Raw genomic sequence first — 19,440 nt, forward strand, 5'->3', positions numbered from 1 at the left:
TTTCTTTTTCCTTTTGTTAATTTTGTTTTTCTTTTTTGAGACTCACTATGGGGTCTCACTATGTTGCTCAGACTGGTCTTGAACTCCTGGCCTCAAGTGATCCTCCCACCTCAGCCTCTTGAGTAGCTGGGACTATGTTGCAAGCCACCTTGTCTGGCTAGTTATCTTTAATTAATGACATTTGTTAAAGTAACACAGAAATCCTAGAAACATTTGCCTGTTGAAACTTTCTGATAATGTGAATGAAGTAAAGTTTGGAGTCTCTGTCTTATTGAAAATACTCAAGGTTAATATAATAAAAACAGCAAAGCAGTAATGCATAAAATAATTATTAGAAGTGTAATAAAATTATTTGGACCTCCAACTATAGCAACACTGATTAATGACTGCTTTTTAATTAATTGGAAGTTGTTCAATCATCGTGCCATTTCATTTCACCTGAGAGTTTTTAGAAAAGGGTCAGAGCCAAAACATATGCTAGTTCAATCTGCAATAAGGTATACTTAAGCAATTTCATTTTTCTTGGCAGGGCAAGTGTGGGCTATTCATTTCTCATTTATTCACGATGATGATATACCCTGCTCAGCTGGCTAGTGTGATCAGTGAAGACAGTCTTAGGCATTAGAATATGAATAAAGTTTACTTTTAAGCTGTGCATTCAAACTAAATTGCCTACTCTTCTTATAGAATCTTTACCACATGATATGTGTTTAGACTTTTTATTTTTCATACAGATATATAGTCTTTGTCACACCAGATTTCCTTTACGGTTCTAAAATCTTTACATTGGTCATGGAGTAGATACTAGAATAAACCAGAAGTCAATTTTAAGAATATTAGTTTGGCATCACTCTTAGATTGTGCACATATTTTTTTTATTTGTCTAAGTACTGGCTCTGCCTATGACCCAGTGAGGGGCAACATAACTTATTAGTATCCATGCCCTGTGGATTCCTAATTTTCATTTAGGCAACAACTTTAGCCAGCAGGTGGCAGTGTGACAGAGTCCGCATATGCACCAATCATATTGATAACTAACAAATTAGGATTCTAAGATCTAAACTTTCAGGGACTAATGACACTTGCTTCCACTATAAACGTTCATACTTCCTTCCATTTTCTAAATGGTTGAAGCTCAAGGCTCTGAAAGAAGGCACTAGACCTTATTGTTATGAGTGTCTTCAATACTATGATAATTGCTTTCATAGCCCAGGGAGTCCCTGGAGAGAAAGAGACCTGCCACAGCTATAGTAGAAGCAATCAATAAACTATCTGAGACATCCATCTAGAATTAAGGCACATGGGCCTACTACCTCTACATCAAGGAAATATGCACCTGTTTGTGTATTAATAGGATCGTTTAGGTTAGATTAGATAGTTTTCTACTTAATAATATTTTATTATGGATGATATGTTTATGATAAGTAGAAGTTATTGAAGTGACTGGTCAGTTGTCACTTATTGTATCCCTGTCATTAGAGTGAAAGTAACATGGTTGACAGAGGTCTTCTATTCTGTAACTTAGACAACTCATTTTCACCATATTTCTCAAAAATCTTAGAAAACAAAAGAAGATTTTTTAAATTCTGATACATTTTAGCTGTCCCCAAATTCTGTATAAATGAAATAAATGAAAGCATGAAATGAATGAGGAAAACATATGTGACTATAATAGGATGTGGTATGGGAGGGGAGAAAGACGCCAGGTGTGAAAGGAGACTTGGGGAAAACAAAGAAAATAAGGATGGGAGCCCTTCAAGAAGGAGAGACTGTCATTCTCTTCTCCCTACCATATGACTGCTTGGAAGCTAACTCGCTGACTATCCCAAGCCTTACTGCCCAAAGAGGGCAGATATGAAAGAAGATGGCAAGGCAGAGGAAACTTGCAATATAGTGGCAACCCATAATGCACCGGTTTTAATGTCATGAAAATGAGTGAATTTCCCATGGTCAACTGGACACAGGAAAAAGGAGCTAAAATTGAGAAATCATGCTATCAATTTACTCAAAAAGGCCACCTGCTAAGCAAGGGGGCCCTAGAATTAAGAAGTTATAAGGTCTACCACTGGGTGCCCATGTCAGATTCCCATGCGGAGGGGACACCTAGAGCCCCCAACAGCAAATAATTCACAAAATTACATGAGAATTAGCATTTCAACAACTGTCTTTACTGCCATTCCAGTTTAGTCCTAAAAAAGGCGGCAACATCACACACCGGGGCCTATCATGGGGAGGGGGAGGGGGAAGGGGGGAGGGATTGCATTGGGAGTTATACCTGATGCAAATGACGAGTTGAGGGGTGCTGACGAGTTGATGGGTGCAGCACAGCAACATGGCACAAGTATACATATGTAACAAACCTGCACGTTATGCACATGTACCCTAGAACTTAAAGTATAATAATAAAAAATAATTAAAAAAAAATATTTCTGTGGAAAAAAAAAAAAACGGCGGCAACCAGGCCAGGCACGGTGGTTCACTCCTGTAATCCCAGCACTTTGGGAGGCCAAGGCAGGTAGATCACCTAAAGTCAGGAGTTCGAGACCAGCCTGGCCAAGATGTTGAAACCCCGTTTCTACTAAAAGTACAAAAATTAGCCAGGTGTGGTGGTGCCTGCTTGTAATACCAGCTACTTGGCGGGCTGAGGCAGGAGAATCACTTGAACCCAGAAGGTGGAGGTTGCAGTGAGCCGAGATCACACCACTGTACTCCGGCTTGGGAGACAGAGCGAGACTGTATCTAAAAAATAAAAAAAAAAAGGTGGCAACCAATGGAGCACTATATTGGCACTACATTAATAGAGATTTATGCATTTTTAAAATTCCCCTCTTTCCTTTCTACTGCAAGAAACTGGAGAATCAATAGCCCCACCGCCAAGGAATGAAGGTTCTGATTATGTTGTCTTTGAGTTCTTCAGATATCTGTTCCCGTGTATCAGCAGACACCAAAATGTAGTTGCTTTTAATAATTGTGAAATATTGTAAAGTTGTGATGAATAAATTTTCACATTTATTACAATTTTGTGGGTAAGAATTTGGGCAGGATTTGGCTGGGTTAATATTCCATTTCACATGGCATTGATGAAGTTTACATTGTGGTAGTCCACTACTAAAGTGGACTGGACTACAGGCTCCAAGACAGCATCACTCACATTTCCACAACACTGGGAGGTATGGTTGGAAGGCAGAGCTGAGCTGGAGTTGTCAACTAGAGCACCACAATGTGACCTCTCTAGTATGGCAGCCTCCGGGTAGTCAGACTCCTTACATGATACTTGGGAACAATAACTGTTCCAACGAGCAAGGCAGAAGCTGCATGATCTTTTTTGTTAGACTTACTTTTAATATGAAAATAACCTAAAACTAATGGGATCAGCTAAAGATGTCATGAGGTTGTGGGAATGGATATCTGACTATTCATGTTTGTACGGAGTTGTTGAAGATAAACCAAACTTTTCATGTTTACATCCCCACTGAGTTGGACTGATCAAAACCCTTCAGCAGAAATGCTCACAGCTATTCCCTGCATGGAAAGTTGGAATTAGCTGCTAAAGTGTTATAAATTTGCACCAGATGCACAAAATAAAATAAGAAGGAAGCAAATGGAAGAGATCCAGTTGAGATTTTTCCAAACCTTTCAAGAGACCATAAGTAAAAGGAATGGGGAGATGCACTTTTATTAAAAACGACTATCTCAAGAGTCAAACGTCACCACTCTCACCCCCATACATTACTTGAGAAAGTTGTGATAATAACCTTGATTGTTCTGTCAAACAAATAAAACCTATAAGCACTCTCAGTCTAGAGGATTCTCTTCTGAACCAAGCAGAAACCAACTCAAGAAATAATTCCTAATAATTGTAAACATTTTGAGCCACTCCTTGAAGAATTGCAATTGAAACTCCTGTATATTCCACAGGGATAGCCATCAAAAATAAATTTGAATAAAGGGAGAGAAAGGGAAGATGTATGAGTTTTTAAGTACTCTCTTCGATGTCAGAAAATATTTCAGAATGGGTGATTTTATATGATAATTATTTCGCCTTGCCTGGCCCTGTGAAATTCCCAACGATATGTAAAAGGAACCCGTGTGGAAGAGAAATTAATACTTGGGTGAATTTTTGAGGGTACAGCATAGAAAAGGATGAGGTCACACAATGAAATGCACTACTAGATATTCATGCAATCCTGCAAACAGGACTCATTGGCAGCTGTCACAATTTCTCCGGACTTACGCTGTGAGGAAAAGGAACAGGTTTCTGAGTTTCCCCGCGAGACCACTCAGCTGTCAGTCCAAAAATGAAAAACATCTCAGCAGGGACTCGTTTAAGAGTCTTAAATCCAAAGAACTGCAGTATAACATTGATTCTGTCCATGCCATACTTACTAACTTTACTCGCAATTATGGAGAAATTATACTGCGCAGTGCTTTCTCTGTCTAGTAATTCATTAGTGGCGATGGTTCCTTCATTTCCATCTATTGTAAAGTAGCTGTCCCCATCACTCTTCCAATCTATGAAGTACCTGTATATGAAAAGAGTAGATGCAAATGTGCAATGATTACACATTAATCATAATGGCACTTAGGCTAACTTGACACAGTTTCTTATTTTTCTCCCTGTAGCTATTACCCACCTTGCAATAAAGAAGAGTGTAAATGACAGCTTCTTTATTGCAAAGTCAGTATGCTCAAGGGGAAACTGGAAATAATAAAAGATTTAGTACTCCTGCTGTTCATATTATTTTAGGGTCTTGGCACCTTGAAAGCTCAGCAAAGACTAAAATTCTAAAGCTTACCATGAGTTTCCTTAACCTGCTGAATATTAAAACTTTTCAAAGCAGTAAAAAATTCCTTAACAGTGGCTATGGCTGTGGAAATAGGGTTGAGAGAAGCACCTGGAAACAACTACAAAGAACCCAGGCCAAAACAGAGGTAGAATCTTTGTTTCCAAAGATAGAAAAATAACATCATGGAAACAAAAGGTAAATTTTTTAACTGACAATTTGGTGATTATACAAAAATATTTTCCTCAAGCACATATAAAATGGTCATTGCTGTTTTATTTTGTTTTGTATTTTATTGTTTCATTGTTGTTTTACTATATATCGGTCAACATTAAAAAAAAAAACAGTGACCTTGGATAATGATGTCTCTTTATCACGTTTATTATGTGACAGATTTGATAATAATGTATGTCACCCTATGTGAAGCAACTGGACTAAAAATTCCAAGAAAATGAATAGCAAAATAAAAAATGCATGTATTTAAATCTTTACGTAAGAGTAGATATATGGATTGATATTAAGTGAAATTCTTTTTCCAACATGTGTTTTCAGTCATAACAATCATTAACATTTTTAAATATGACCATTTGATAGACATTATTCTCAATGCCTAAACATTGAGAATATGAAATGTCTGAAGAATAGTATTATCAATCTGTTTTATATATAAGAAAACAGAAAGCATAGAGACATGAAGGAATTTGTCCAAATTAAAACAGAAAGTTTTAGATTGATGTTTGAACCAGGTCATAAATGTTTCCCATATGATTATCATTATATATCTTACCAATTTTAAATAGAACATTTCATGGGAGAAGATTTTGCTAATCAAAAGGTACAATACACAAAATATTTGTCATCATTTTATTCTAGCCTGGTACCAAAGAGAGGTCATTTCAAACAATGGCTGAAAGCAGATGGCATCATTGTTAGTCAGTCCCTTGGAATCCCCACTCCAAAGAAAGTGTTCATGGTGAAAAGTCAGTAAAGGGATGTGTATCTCAACATAACAAACTATTTATTTTGACAAGCTGATTATTTGAAACTGTAGCAGTTTGTACGTTATTTCAGTTCTAGATCACTTGCATTTACAAGTGAAATATATCTGAAATATATCATTCCATACTAGTCTATACCTGTTAGTACAGGTATACTTTAATTTACAGCTCTTCACTTTATTGTACTTCACCCCTAGTGCCGTTTTTACAAATTGAAAGTTTGTTGCAACCCTGTGTCAAGTAAGTTCATCAGCATCATTTTTCCAACAGTGAGCGCTCACTTCATATTTGTGTCACGTTTTGGTAATTATTGTAATATTTCAAAATTTTTAATTAATATTATAACTGTTAGGGTGATGTATGAACAGTGATACTTGATGTTACTATTGAAATTATTTTGAATCACAATGAATGATTTTGAGGCACAATGAACTGCACCCATATAAAAGGGTAAACTTAATTAATAAACGTCGTGTGTCCTGACTGCTTCACTAACCAGCCATTCCCCCATCTGTCTCCTGATCCTTGGGCCTTCCCTAGGCCCTGAGACACAACAATATTGAAAATCAATCAATTAATAATTCTACAGTGGCCTCTAACTGTTCAAATGAAAGAGTCACACATATCTCACTTTTAATTAAAAGCTAGAAATGATTAAGCTCAGTGAACAAGGCATGCCTAAAGCCAAGATAGTGTAAAAGCCAGGCCTCCCATGTCAAACAGCCAAGCTGTGAATGCAAAGGAGGAGTCCTTGAAGGAAAATGAAAGTGCTACTCCAGTGAAGACAGGAATGGTTTAAAAGCAAATGAGTCTTTGGTTCTGTTTATATGCTGGATTATGTTTATTGATTTGCGAATGTTGAACCAGCCTTGCATCCCAGGGATGAAGCCCACTTGATCATGGTGGATAAGCTTTTTGATGTGTTGTTGAATCCGGTTTGCCAGTATTTTATTGAGGATTTTTGCATCGATGTTCATCAGGGATATTGGTCTAAAATTCTCTTTTTTTGTTGTGTCTCTGCCAGGCTTTGGTATCAGGATGATGTTGGCCTCATAAAATGAGTTAGGGAGGATTCCCTCTTTTTCTATTGATTGGAATAGTTTCAGAAGGAATGGTACCAACTCCTCCTTATACCTCTGGTAGAATTCAGCTGTGAATCCATTCCTTACTCCTTATACGAAAATTAATTCAAGATGGATTAGAGACTTAAATGTTAGACCTAATACCATAAAAATCCTAGAGGAAAACCTAGGTAGTACCATTCAGGACATAGGCATGGGCAAAGACTTCATGTCTAAAACACCAAAAGCAACGGCAGCAAAAGCTAAAATTGACAAATGGGATCTCATTAAACTAAAGAGCTTCTGCACAGCAAAAGAAACTACCATCAGAGTGAACAGGCAACCTACAGAATGGGAGAAAATTTTTGCAATCTACTCATCTGACAAAGGGCTAATATCCAGAACCTACAAAGAACTCAAACAAATTTACAAGAAAAAAACAAACAACCCCATCAAAAAGTGGGCAAAGGATATGAACAGACATTTCTCAAAAGAAGACATTCATACAGCCAACAGACACATGAAAAAATGCTCATCATCACTGGCCATCAGAGAAATGCAAATCAAAACCACAATGAGATACCATCTCACACCAGTTAGAATGGCGATCATTCAAAAGTCAGGAAACAACAGGTGCTGGAGAGGATGTGGAGAAATAGGAACACTTTTACACTGTTGGTGGGATTGTAAACTAGTTCAACCATTATGGAAAACAGTATGGCGATTCCTCAAGGATCTAGAACTAGATGTACCATATGACCCAGCCATCCCATTACTGGGGATATACCCAAAGGATTATAAATTATGCTGCTATAAAGACACATGCACACGTATGTTTATTGCAGCACTATTCACAATAGCAAAGACTTGGAATCAACCCAAATGTCCATCAGTGACAGATTGGATTAAGAAAATGTGGCACATATACACCATGGAATACTATGCAGCCATAAAAAAGGATGAGTTTGCGTCCTTTGTAGGGACATGGATGCAGCTGGAAACCATCATTCTTAGCAAACTATCACAAGAACAGAAAACCAAACACCGCATGTTCTCACTCATAGGTGGGAACTGAACAATGAGATCACTTGGACTCAGGAAGGGGAACATCACACACCGGGGCCTATCATGGGGAGGGGGGAGGGGGGAGGGATTGCATTGGGAGTTATACCTGATGTAAATGACGAGTTGATGGGTGCAGTAGACCAACATGGCACAAGTATACATATGTAACAAACCTGCACGTTATGCACATGTACCCTACAACTTAAAGTATAATAATAATAAATAAATTAAAAAAAAAATAGTTAAAACAAGAAAAATAAAATTGGCCAAAGATATAAAAAGCAAAGCAGGCTGAAAACAAGTGCAACAAAAGTCTTACGAAATAAAGTATAAACTAAAAGTAAAAAAAAAAAAAAAAAAAAAAAAAAAAAAGCAAATGAGTCTTATTGTGGTTATAGAGAAACTTCAGTGGTCTGGATAGAAGAAAAAACCAGGCACAATATTCCTTTAAGCCAAAGCCTGATCCGGAATATGACCCTAGCTGTCTTCAATTCTATGAAGGTGGAGAGAAGTAAGGAAACTGCAGAAGAAAAATGTGACCTAGCAGAGGTTCGTTTATGAGGTTTAAGGAAATAAGTCTTCTCTATAACATTAACGTGCAAGGTAAAGCAGGGAGTACTTATGTAGAATCTGCAGAAAGTTATCAAAAGATCTAGATAAGGTCATCAGTAAAGGTGGCTACACTAAACAACAGATTTTAAAAGTATGTAGAACAGCCTTCTATTGGAAGAAGATGCCATCAAGGACATTTACAGCTAGAAAAGAGTAGTCAATGCCTGGCTTCAAAGCTTCAAAAAACAGTCCGACTCTCTTAGCAGAAGCTGATACAAGTGGTGATTTGAAGTTGAAGCCAGTGTTCATTAACCATTATAAAAATCCTAGAGTCTTTAGGAATTTTGCTAAATCTACTCTGCCTGTTGCTTTATAAATGGAACAACAAAGCCTGGATGACAGCACATCTGTTTACAGCATGGCTTATTAATTTTTTTTTTTTTTTTTTGAGACAGAGTCTCACTTTGTCACCCAGGCTGGAATGCAATGGTGTGATCTTGGCTCACCGCAACCTCCGCCTCCCAGGTTCAAGTGATTCTTCTGCCTCAGCCTCCTGAGTAACTGGTATTACAGGTGCATGCCACCACACCCAGATAATTTTTGTATTTTTAGTAGGGATGGGGTTTCACCATGTTGGTCAGAATGGTCTCAAACTCCTGACCTCATGATTTGCCCACCTCAGCCTCCCAAAGTGCTGAGATTGTAGGCGTGAGCCACCACACCCTGCAGGTTTACTAAATATTTTAAGTCTACTGTCAAGACCCACTGCTCACGAAAAAAAAATCCTTTCAAAATATTACCGCTCTTTGACAATGCACCTAGTCACCCAAGAGCTCAGATGGAGATGTATAAAGAAATGAATGTTGTTTCCTTGACTGGCAACACAACATTCATTCTGAAGTCCATGGATCAAAAAAGTAATTTTGACTTTCAAGTCTTCTTATTTAAGAAATATATTTTGTAAGGCTATAGCTACCAAAGCTAGTGATTTCTATGATGATTCTTGACAAAGTAAATTGAAAACCTTATGGAAAGGATTTATCATTTTAGACGCTATTAAGAACACTGGTGATTCATGAGAGGAGGTCAAAAGATAAAACCAGGAATTTGGAAGAAGTTATTCCAACCCTCATGGGTTGGAATATATTGAGGGACTCAAGATTTCAATGGAGGAAGTAATTGCAGAGGGGTGGAAATAACAAGAAAACTGAAATTAGAAGTAAAGCCCTAAGATGGACTGAATTGCTGCAATTTCATGATGAAACTTGAACAAGCCGGGAGCGGTGGCTCAAGCCTGTAATCCCAGCACTTTGGGAGGCCGAGGCGGGTGGATCACAAGGTCAGGAGATCGAGACTATCCTGGCTAACATGGTGAAACCCCGTCTCTACTAAAAATACAAAAAACTAGCCGGGCGCGGTAGCGGGCGCCTGTAGTCCCAGCTACTTGGGAGGCTGAGGCGGGAGAATGGCGTGAACCCGGGGGGCGGAGCTTGCAGTGAGCCGAGATCGCGCCACTGCACTCCAGCCTGGGAGCACAGCGAGACTCCGTCTCAAAAAAAAAAAAAAAAAAAAAAAAAAACTTGAACAAATGGGGACTTACTTCTTATAGATGAAAAAAGCAGGCTATTTCTTGAGATAACATCTACTTTTGGTGAAGATACTATGAATACCATCGAAATCATAACAAAAAATTAGAATATTATATAAACTTAATAAAGCAGTGGCAGGTTTTAAGAGGATTGACTCCAATTTTGAAAGAAGTTCCGTTGTAGGTAAATGCTACCTAACAGCATCACATGCTGCAGAGAAATACTTTGTGGAAGGAAGAATCGACTGACAGAGCAAACCTCATTGTTTTCTTAAGAAATTGCCATAGCCGCCCCAACCTTCAACAACCACCGCCCCAATCAGTCAGTAGCCACTGAGTTCAAGGCAAGACCCTCTACCAGCGAAAAAGATTACAACTTGCTGAAGGCTCAGATGATCTTCAGTGGTTTTTGTTGTTGTTGTTGTTGTTTTTTGTTGTTTTTTGTTTTTTTGTTTTTTAGCGATAAAGTATTTTTAATTAGGGCATGTACTTTTTTGGGCATAATGCCATTTCACACTTACTAGAATATAGTGTAAACATAATGTTTATGTGTACTGGCAAACCAAAAAAATGTTTAACTTGCTTTATTGCAATATTTGATTTATTGTGGTAGTCTGGAACCAAACCTGCAATATATCCAAGGTATGTCTGTCATTGATTTCTGAACCGAAAAATGCATGGTATTTATTAGAATAGGGTATGAGCCATGCTGTTAATCTAATTTTAACATGTCTTCTGTTTATTGGAGGAGTGAGAAAGCATTGATGTCTTCCCATTTCAGTGTGGTACCTTAGCTCACATGAATGCTCTCAAAAATTAAAAATGAAGTTAAGGCACACCTAAAGGTTAGAAACAGAGATATAATGAGCTTAATTCTCCATATTGCATATTCTTTCCTGAACAAGAAAGCATTTCTCAAAATACTGCTTTACAGCACCTCATTTAACTTGCCATATGCCTAATTTAAGAAGAAAATTGCCACTGAAACTCCTTATTAGCTGTAGTATTTCTGAAAGAATTGCTGATGTAGGCTTACTGTGTTCAATTTTTCAATTTATTAAGTATCTGCTGGGTGTCCACTATATACTATACATTATTCTAGAGATGAGACATATAAAAATAACTAAAGTATGATGCCCATCACTGAAGACTTTAGTTGGGAAGACACGGATAAACAGACTGTTTCAATGCCTAAAAGAGAGATCGTAAAGAAGGCTCTGCAGGAATGCCAAGAGAACACATCAAACGTAAAACCGAGTGCTTCAGGCAATCCTTCCTGCACATGATATTTGGCTGACATTAGAAGGCTATATGGAAATCATCCAAGAGGAGGTTGAAGCAGAAAAAGTGAGGAGAGGAATAGACGGTGTTTTAGAAAGCTGCAACAGCAGTAGCAAAACCACACAGGTACTGTGGGGAACCGTAAGTTGTTTAGAATGACCATAGAAAACTATTTGAGAAGCACAATGACATGAAAAAAAATGAGTGATTTAGGTCAAGGAAAATCTTATACATTATAATTAAAAAACTATTAATTTCTCTATGAGTAGTCCTTGGTGCATGATTTGTATTAGAAACTCTCCAATACAACTGAGACGAATCACTGGTTTTTAATATATTATTACTAATTTTAAAATATTTCAAATTTATAATAAAGATGTAAGAATTGCCCAATAAAATTCCACATACCTTTCACTTGCACTTATTATGTTAATATTTTCCCACATTTACTTTACCACTTTCCCAATGTATAAATACATACTGATATTATGTCAGTCCCACTTGAGAACATCGTACAGATACCACGTCCCTCGAGCCCTAAATACTTAATTATGTTTTTCCAAGAACAAAGATGATTCATTTGTCCCAGTATCGGTAATGTAAACATAAGCCACCTGGTTAGGGAGTTGAAGAATCATATTTTGAAAATAAGTATTTCCAGACTTTATCTCAGGATAATGCCAATATAGACAAAGGTAAAGCTTCTGTAATTTTAGGTAATTCTGATGCTTATTCTGATTGGAAGCTAATGATCTGAGTGAGTGTTTTGCAGATGTTTTTATCCTCTGTTATAGATATCCTGTGCTTCTGTTTCTTGGGGTGAATTAGATTAACTTCGTTTCCAAACTGACTTCCCCTCACCCCCCTACATACTAGTCTTCCAACTAGCCAGGCAAAAATTGTCAAGTCAAGCTCCACACTGCTTCTATTCCTGTGTTCTTTCTCTATTAGCATAGTAAAAATTCTGCAACATCAGATTCACTGTGGGATGGGTAGGATGTTCTGTGAAATGTCATGAAGTACATTATCTTGTACCTAGAAGGATTGTGGTGACATTAGAGAAATTCTAAAAGATAAGAGAGCCTGGTATAGTCACATGCTGCAAAATGTTTTTTTTTTTTAAAAAAAAAAAGCCCATGAGGCTAGGCTTGGTGACTCACGCCTGTAATCCCAGCACTTTGGGAGGCTGAGGCGGGCAGATCACGAGGTCAAAATATGGAGACCACCCTGGCCAACATGGTGAAACCTGTCTCTACTAAAAATACAAAAAATAGCTGGGCATGGTGGCATGTGCCTGTAGTCCCAGCTAGTTGGGAGGCTGAGGCAGGAGAATCACTTGAACCCCGGGGGAGCAGATGTTGCGGTGAGCTGAGATCACACCATTGCACTCTGCACTCGAGCCTGGGCAAAAAGAGTAAAACTCTGTCTCAAAAAAAAAAAAAAAAAAAGCACATGAGTATTTGCAGAGTCAAGGTTTCAAGTTGTCTGACTTTGGTACCATTAAACTACAGACATGCACTTCATATAGTCATCAGTTTTTATTCTTTGATTCTTTGATAATCTTTTCTCTTTGATTAGGTTGTTTAATCCATTCCCATTCAACAGCTAATACTGATGCCATTTTGTTTTTTAGGTTTTCTATATTTCTCATGTCTTTTTTGTTTCTCTATTTCTTCTCTACTTCTTTCTTTTACAATAAGTGAGTATTTCTTTAATGATTTTTATTATATCATTTATTTTCTTAGTATCTGCTTTAAATTTTGCCATATATGACTTAACTCATCAGATTCACATTCATACTAACTTAATTAGAGTAAAATATAGAAATGTTTCTTCTATATAGTTACGTGCAATAACTGTGTATATTACACCTGTTACATCCATATATGTCACAAGTGCAATAAAACATTGTAATAATTATTAATTTTTATAGTTTTATGTAATGTTTGCATTCTGCCCCTCCTGGTAAGGTATCATGGCCCTTGACTGGTTGCGAAGGGAAGAGAAACCACGTCTTTTTACCGCACCTGCCAGGTGGGCATTTCTATCAAGCAGAGCAAGGACATAGGCATGGGAGGGGGGAGCAGGTTCTGGGTTAAGTGTCACTGTCTTTTGCTATTCTTACCAAGTTTTAGTAGCTTTTCTTGAATAAATTGTTCTTTATGTGCTGCATGCCCTTAGAAAAGTTTCCAGAGGCTGTAAATGAGTGTCTTTTATTCCTTAAAGAAACAAATGTCATTTATTCTTGCTTCACTGTGGAGTGTGTCTACAGACCGCATCCTGCTGCCATTCGTTAAGTGGAAACTCCACTAATTTTTGGAATTCTCTTACTCTTTTCTTGTGAATTCCAGTTAACTTGCATGATATTTTTCAAAGCCTTTCTTTATTTCCATCTTTGAAAATCTCTGCAATGAACAGATCATTCTTTAATGCTAATAATATTCCATTATTATGTAGATGTTGGCAAATATAACACAGCTTGTATACATTTTGTGTATGTGACTTGATTATCTTACTTACCCAAAGCTTGTTAAATTTCTTGAGAGCTCTGAGACTAGCTTTGTTCATCTCTGTGTTGTCAAGGACCTGGGATGTTGTTTGTTGTTTGTACATAGCACCTGCCACTTAAATATTGTATTGAATTCATTGCACAGATCCTATACTTCCTGTCTATGTAATAGTTACATATTTCTACATCAAGGCAGCATAGTTAGAGCTTTAAGACTGTCTTATTCGGGACAATCAATTATTTCTTGTTTGCTGAGGACTTCCTCAGTTTTTACAGTGAGTGTCCTTAGGACCAGAAAACTCCTCAAGATTTTTCCCAGATAAGATTGGGAAAATTGATCACCTTGTTTATAGTTAATATTTGTAGCATATGTTATAATTCAACAAATTGATTCAAACAGAAGTCTAACTTCATACAGTGAATCACTACATATACAGGTTATGTTTAATTGTAATTTTAGGTATTTTTGATAACAAGTTTAAAATTCAAGAACTTACATAATATATTCATCAAATAATGTGTATATCTCTTAGTTGTGTGTTTCTATATATCAGTCAACCAGGATCCAATATCTTGCAAGCTTAGTAAACATATTTGATTTTTTTTTGTTCATTCAGACTAATGCTGAAGTAGAGTTTGCAATACATACATTAACCACCACCTAGATGCAATGAAATATAGCATGAAGCACACTAATTTTTTTGTACAGAGAGAACTAGGGTGACATACATTTTATTTATTTACCTTGTGCAATCAGTTTAGTGAGATTCCCTTCCAATATCTAGTCTCCTTACGTTCTATAAAATTTGGAAAACAATACCTACCTAGCAGTGTAACCATGAATGTTGTTATAAAAATGAAATAAGATAAAGTATATGTTGCATAGGGATAGAGTCATGTGTATCAGCGTATGAGTGTGTGAGTGTTCTTTTCCCCCTTTCTCCCTCTCTCCTTCCATATTATTTTGTATTACTTCCCAGATAAAAATTCTTCCTTACACACACATTTTCTTATCTGGCATCAAGTAGTGGCACACATAACCTTCAGCTTTCTAGTACTTGAATATGAAGTTCTCACACAAACTCATAAAGTACAAACCATAAATGTGGTGCTTCTGTTTGACTGTCAGTCACTACTTTCTGGTATCTAATTTTTAGCTCTGTCACCTTGTGAAATTTGGCAAGCTCCCTTCTCTTCATGTTATCCTCCAATGAAGCTTTATATCTTCTGGAATATGGCTGAAACATATTTGAACAGTTTCTACTCAGCTAAGCATCTTCAGCATCTTCTCATAGTTAGCCAGGTCTTAGACTATAAGCCTAATACTAGCTCCCACATCTTCCTGATGCTCTGTCTGTATGTGACTGACTAAATCCTGTGCCTGACTAAAGCATAAATATTTTCTATTGTGATATTTTATCCAGTATAGCAACTGAGAGACATTTATAAGAAAAGATCTTCGATGAACTTGCAATGAAACCATTCCTACATTTTCTGGACAATTTCGGAAAAGATATGGCCCAGTTCTAAAAGGTATAGAAATTTTGAAGAGTTACAACCTCGCAGAGTAAACCATCATGTGTTTCTGCTGCCAGTCTGCAACAGTCTACTTACAATCTAAGGGTAAAATAGTATTGGAATTGCAACTAATCACAATGGTGTAACATGAACTGTGTAATTTGGCCTAACAAATGAGTTTCTATGAGCAGAAGACTTAAACGGAAAGTATGTTTGACTCATCTCATACTTATTTGGTGAGTAGATGGGATTTAAATGAAAAAACAATTATATGATTATAATCTGTATATAATAAAATAAATCTAAAGTTCATACAATTATGTAGTGATTGTTGCTGGAAAAAAAAGGTTTTAACAGTTGAATAGAAATCAGAAATTAAAACTTTAACCTAGTCTGTGCAGGCCATTTGAGAAAGTGTGGTTTTATTCCCATACTATAAATTAGTTTTCAGAAATGCTTTAAAAATTTTTATTCTATTTATTAGGTAAGCATTTCCCTTAAAATTGTGCTTTTCAATTCGCTTAATAACTTTCTCACCATCAATGGAAACGCTAACTTTGACCCTGTCCCAGTTGTCAACTACATGTGTAAAAAGAACTTAATGGTACAAAATTACTCTGAAAGTATCACACCTCATTGTTTAAACAAGAAAAATCTGGTAATAACGATACAGGTCAAGGTAGAAAATGTTATTTTGTTAAGATAATGATAGTAGATCAAAATGTCTTTACTCATATGTCTTCTTAGTTGCCAATGTTTTGTTTTGTCATTTGGAAGACAATTAAAGAAAGTAAATTCAGTTCAATTCATTTTAACAAACATTTTACTGAGCACCTAAGCCACCTGCAACAATAAGTCAATTGTAATTTCTCCATCAGCAATCACAAATAAATGCCACTATGTTCCTCTCAAACTTTTTAAACTACCAGTTCCTACTTTCCTATCAGTTCCTCTTTTTTCTTATCTTCCTCCTCATCTCTCCTTTCCCCTTACTAGACTTAAAAGTTGTATCTTAAATGGTTTTGAGGGTTTCTATGGCTTGTTTTAAATGTTTGATGAGAAACTAAATATTTACAAAAGTGTAATCATTTAATAAAAGTAAGTCTTCTGTCTTTAAATTTCCCATTTGTACACACACAATATGATTAAAATAGATCTCTAAAGAAGAAGAAATATACCATAATCTATATAATGTAGAAATTATAATTGTTATATTTGTATTTTCCTCCAAGTTGCTTAAGCTTTCCTCTGCCTCTTTTTTTTTTTTCTTTTTGGAACAGCCATACATGGTCTTCTCACTCTGTATTATCTTACAGATCTGGAAGTTAACTTCAAAACTCTCTTCTACCCCGCCATTCTGTTGGTTCATCTGACCGATGTATTTTGTCTTTAACTCAGAGCAAAAATAACTTTATCTTTGACAAGAACTTCTTCTGCCCCCAAAGCTTTATACCTGTCCTTTGGTTTACTTTGCAGACACCTTGAAGCAGCTTACTCTAATAGAAAGAAAATGAGGTTGAGACAAATAACGATTAAGTCTAGGCTCTGTACTTAATAGCTTTAAAGTTCCCAAGTCTCAGTTTTATCACATATTTAAAAATACAGACTGTAATACCTGACTAAATAAGTAAAGAGTTTGCTCAGTAAATGTTGGTATCTTCTGCTTAGAAGTATCTTTGACTCTAGACCTTCAGAAGTCCCTTATTCTGGACTTGGTTGTCAGCTCATTTCAATTTTTTTCTTCCCATTCATGTCACAGAACTTTCCTAATTTACTCAAAAACCAAAGGCACCTTTTAGCTTTCCTCATGTTCTCCCCATAAAGACTTGCCAAATCCCTCTAGAGAGCATCTATTACTTCCTTCTTACAAAACTGTACCATTTTTAAAACTTTACTTTCTACCAATTTGAATTGGTGTTAACAGTTTCTCTCAAATGAGAATAGCAAAGTAACTATTTTGTGTTGTTAGTTATACAGGAAGTTTCTTTCAAGTATGAAGAGTTCCTTACTGAATATACTGTTCTACTTATAATACAGTGCACTTATATGTGCGAATTGAATTACTTTATCTGACTTATTGATAATGTCCTGGTCATACTTCAAGCATGGAATACCTTAATTTACATTTTTGAATATTCAAATGTATTTATTCCGACGTCTTTTTGAGAGAGCTTCATTATAACTATTTTGTTGAACTAAGTCCAACGCTTGTTATCCCAGGTCAGCACTGGATTTATTTACTCTTATTAGGTCATGGCCAAATGGCTCTGAAGAACAGTGCCATTTTACGTAGAGTTGCTTACCATTTGAAACCCAAATATAGACATCATATTTGAAAGAAAGCTTTTATTTTCCTCCTTTTCCTTCTAACTCAGCTTGCATTTTCTGCTTGTGATTAGTCTACTCTTTAGCTAATTTGTGCTCTGAAAATTACTTATATTCTCTTAACTGAGTGCTCTGGAACAGCTTATGAAATGGATTCATTTCTCTTGTTTCCTATTGATCACTGATTATTACAGTATTTTTCGAGAAGAATATTTTACATTTATTGTTTATATATTTAAAGTAACTATTTTAATATATAAATAATGTACAAAATCTCAAATACATGTGACAAAGGGGCTATTCTACAAAGGAAATTAAAGACAGAAGAAAAAGAGCTGGGATAATTGTATATTATAGGATACTCTCTCAGTACTTGCAGGTAAAGCAACAAAACTGAATCTCTAGCAGGCAAAAGTTAAACCCAAATAGTACAGGTCAGTAATATAGAATATGTATACTACAAAGACAAGGACGTTCTCTCATTTGGGGGTAGTTACAAAGAGCATAACAGGGCAGCACAAAAATAGTTCATATCCAGCGGGGTGCGGTGGCTCACGCCTGTAATCCCATCACTTTGTGAGGCGAGGCAGGTGGATCACGAGGTCAGGAGATGGAGACCATCCTGGCTAACGCGGTGAAACCTCGTCTCTACTAAAAATACAAAAAAAATTAGCCAGACATGGTGGGCGCCTGTAGTCCCAGCTACTTGGGAGGCCGAGTCAGGAGAATGGCGTGAACCTGGGAGGGGGAGCTTGCAGTGAGCCGAGAGAGCCGAGATCGCACCACTGCACTCCAGCCTGGGCGACTGAGCAAGACTCCATCTCAAAAACAAAAAAAAAAAAAAAAAAAAAAAAAAAAGTTCATAGCCTAACAAATATCTGAACACTTTAGTTATAGAGATTCCCTTAGGCGTATCAATAGAATAATGTAAAATTTATTTGAAAATTAAAGCAAATGCATCATTGCCTATTTCATTGAAATCCTCCTGTCCTCCTAAAAATTGGAGTTGTAGATCTGTATCACAAACCCATTGAATTTGGTAAACAGTAAAACGCTTAGTTATGCCTAAATTGTATAAGAACTTTGTAGTTCTCCAGTAAAATAAAGGGAACTTAAACTCTCGTAATAAGGTATAATATGGTGAGTCCAGCCTGATTAATGTCACTATTGTCATAATCCAATTTAACATTTTTTCAGGTTTAATTAGGTTGCTGTAATTACCTTTAAACATATGTAAAGTATATATAATACTTTCACGTATATAGTAGGGTTCATAGTTAGCATATTTTAAAATACCAAATATATATTTTTACTGCTTTGTGTTCATATTCCAGCCACTTTGCTTAATTTTAATTTTATTTTCATCAATTGTAGAATTAAAAGCTACTCAAAAATTCAGGTTAGCATTTCAATTAAATTTAAGTAGCAGAGTGATTAGTAGCATAACCTTTGAAATTTGGCAGCCTTTGTTTAAATCGTTTTCTTATTCTTTCTGAAGACATAATATGATCTTGGGCCTCAGTGTCCCACTCTGTCAACTAATGTCAGCTTCAGTGTTTAAACAAATCTGAACAATGTGCTAAGCTCAGTACCCAGCACAATTTAGCTCTTACAATGTTACTATATGTAGATAATTGGTTGCTACTGACATAAGTAAAAGTGAACGTGTTTATCTTGTTACATATTATTTGCGATAGTTCCTTGTATATTGACCGTCAGTGAGTTGGTCATTTAAAGAGGAAGCAAAATAACTTTATTT

At 36.3% G+C, this 19,440-nt stretch overlaps 1 protein-coding gene across 8 annotated transcripts in view; it reads right to left on the minus strand.

Moving 5' to 3' along the window:
* The window catches only part of CDH12 (cadherin 12), a 1,140,321-nt gene that overhangs the window by 34,757 nt on the left and 1,086,124 nt on the right, over positions 1 to 19,440 (minus strand). For all 8 annotated transcript variants that reach the window (XM_025388387.1, XM_025388389.1, XM_025388391.1 and 5 more), the window contains one exon: positions 4,387 to 4,523. In XM_025388387.1, coding sequence (XP_025244172.1) covers positions 4,387 to 4,523 — 137 coding nt within the window. The remainder of the gene's footprint in view (positions 1 to 4,386; positions 4,524 to 19,440) is intronic.

The sequence above is a fragment of the Theropithecus gelada genome, chromosome 6, assembly GCF_003255815.1.
Source record: "Theropithecus gelada isolate Dixy chromosome 6, Tgel_1.0, whole genome shotgun sequence".
Lineage (NCBI taxonomy): Eukaryota > Metazoa > Chordata > Mammalia > Primates > Cercopithecidae > Theropithecus > Theropithecus gelada.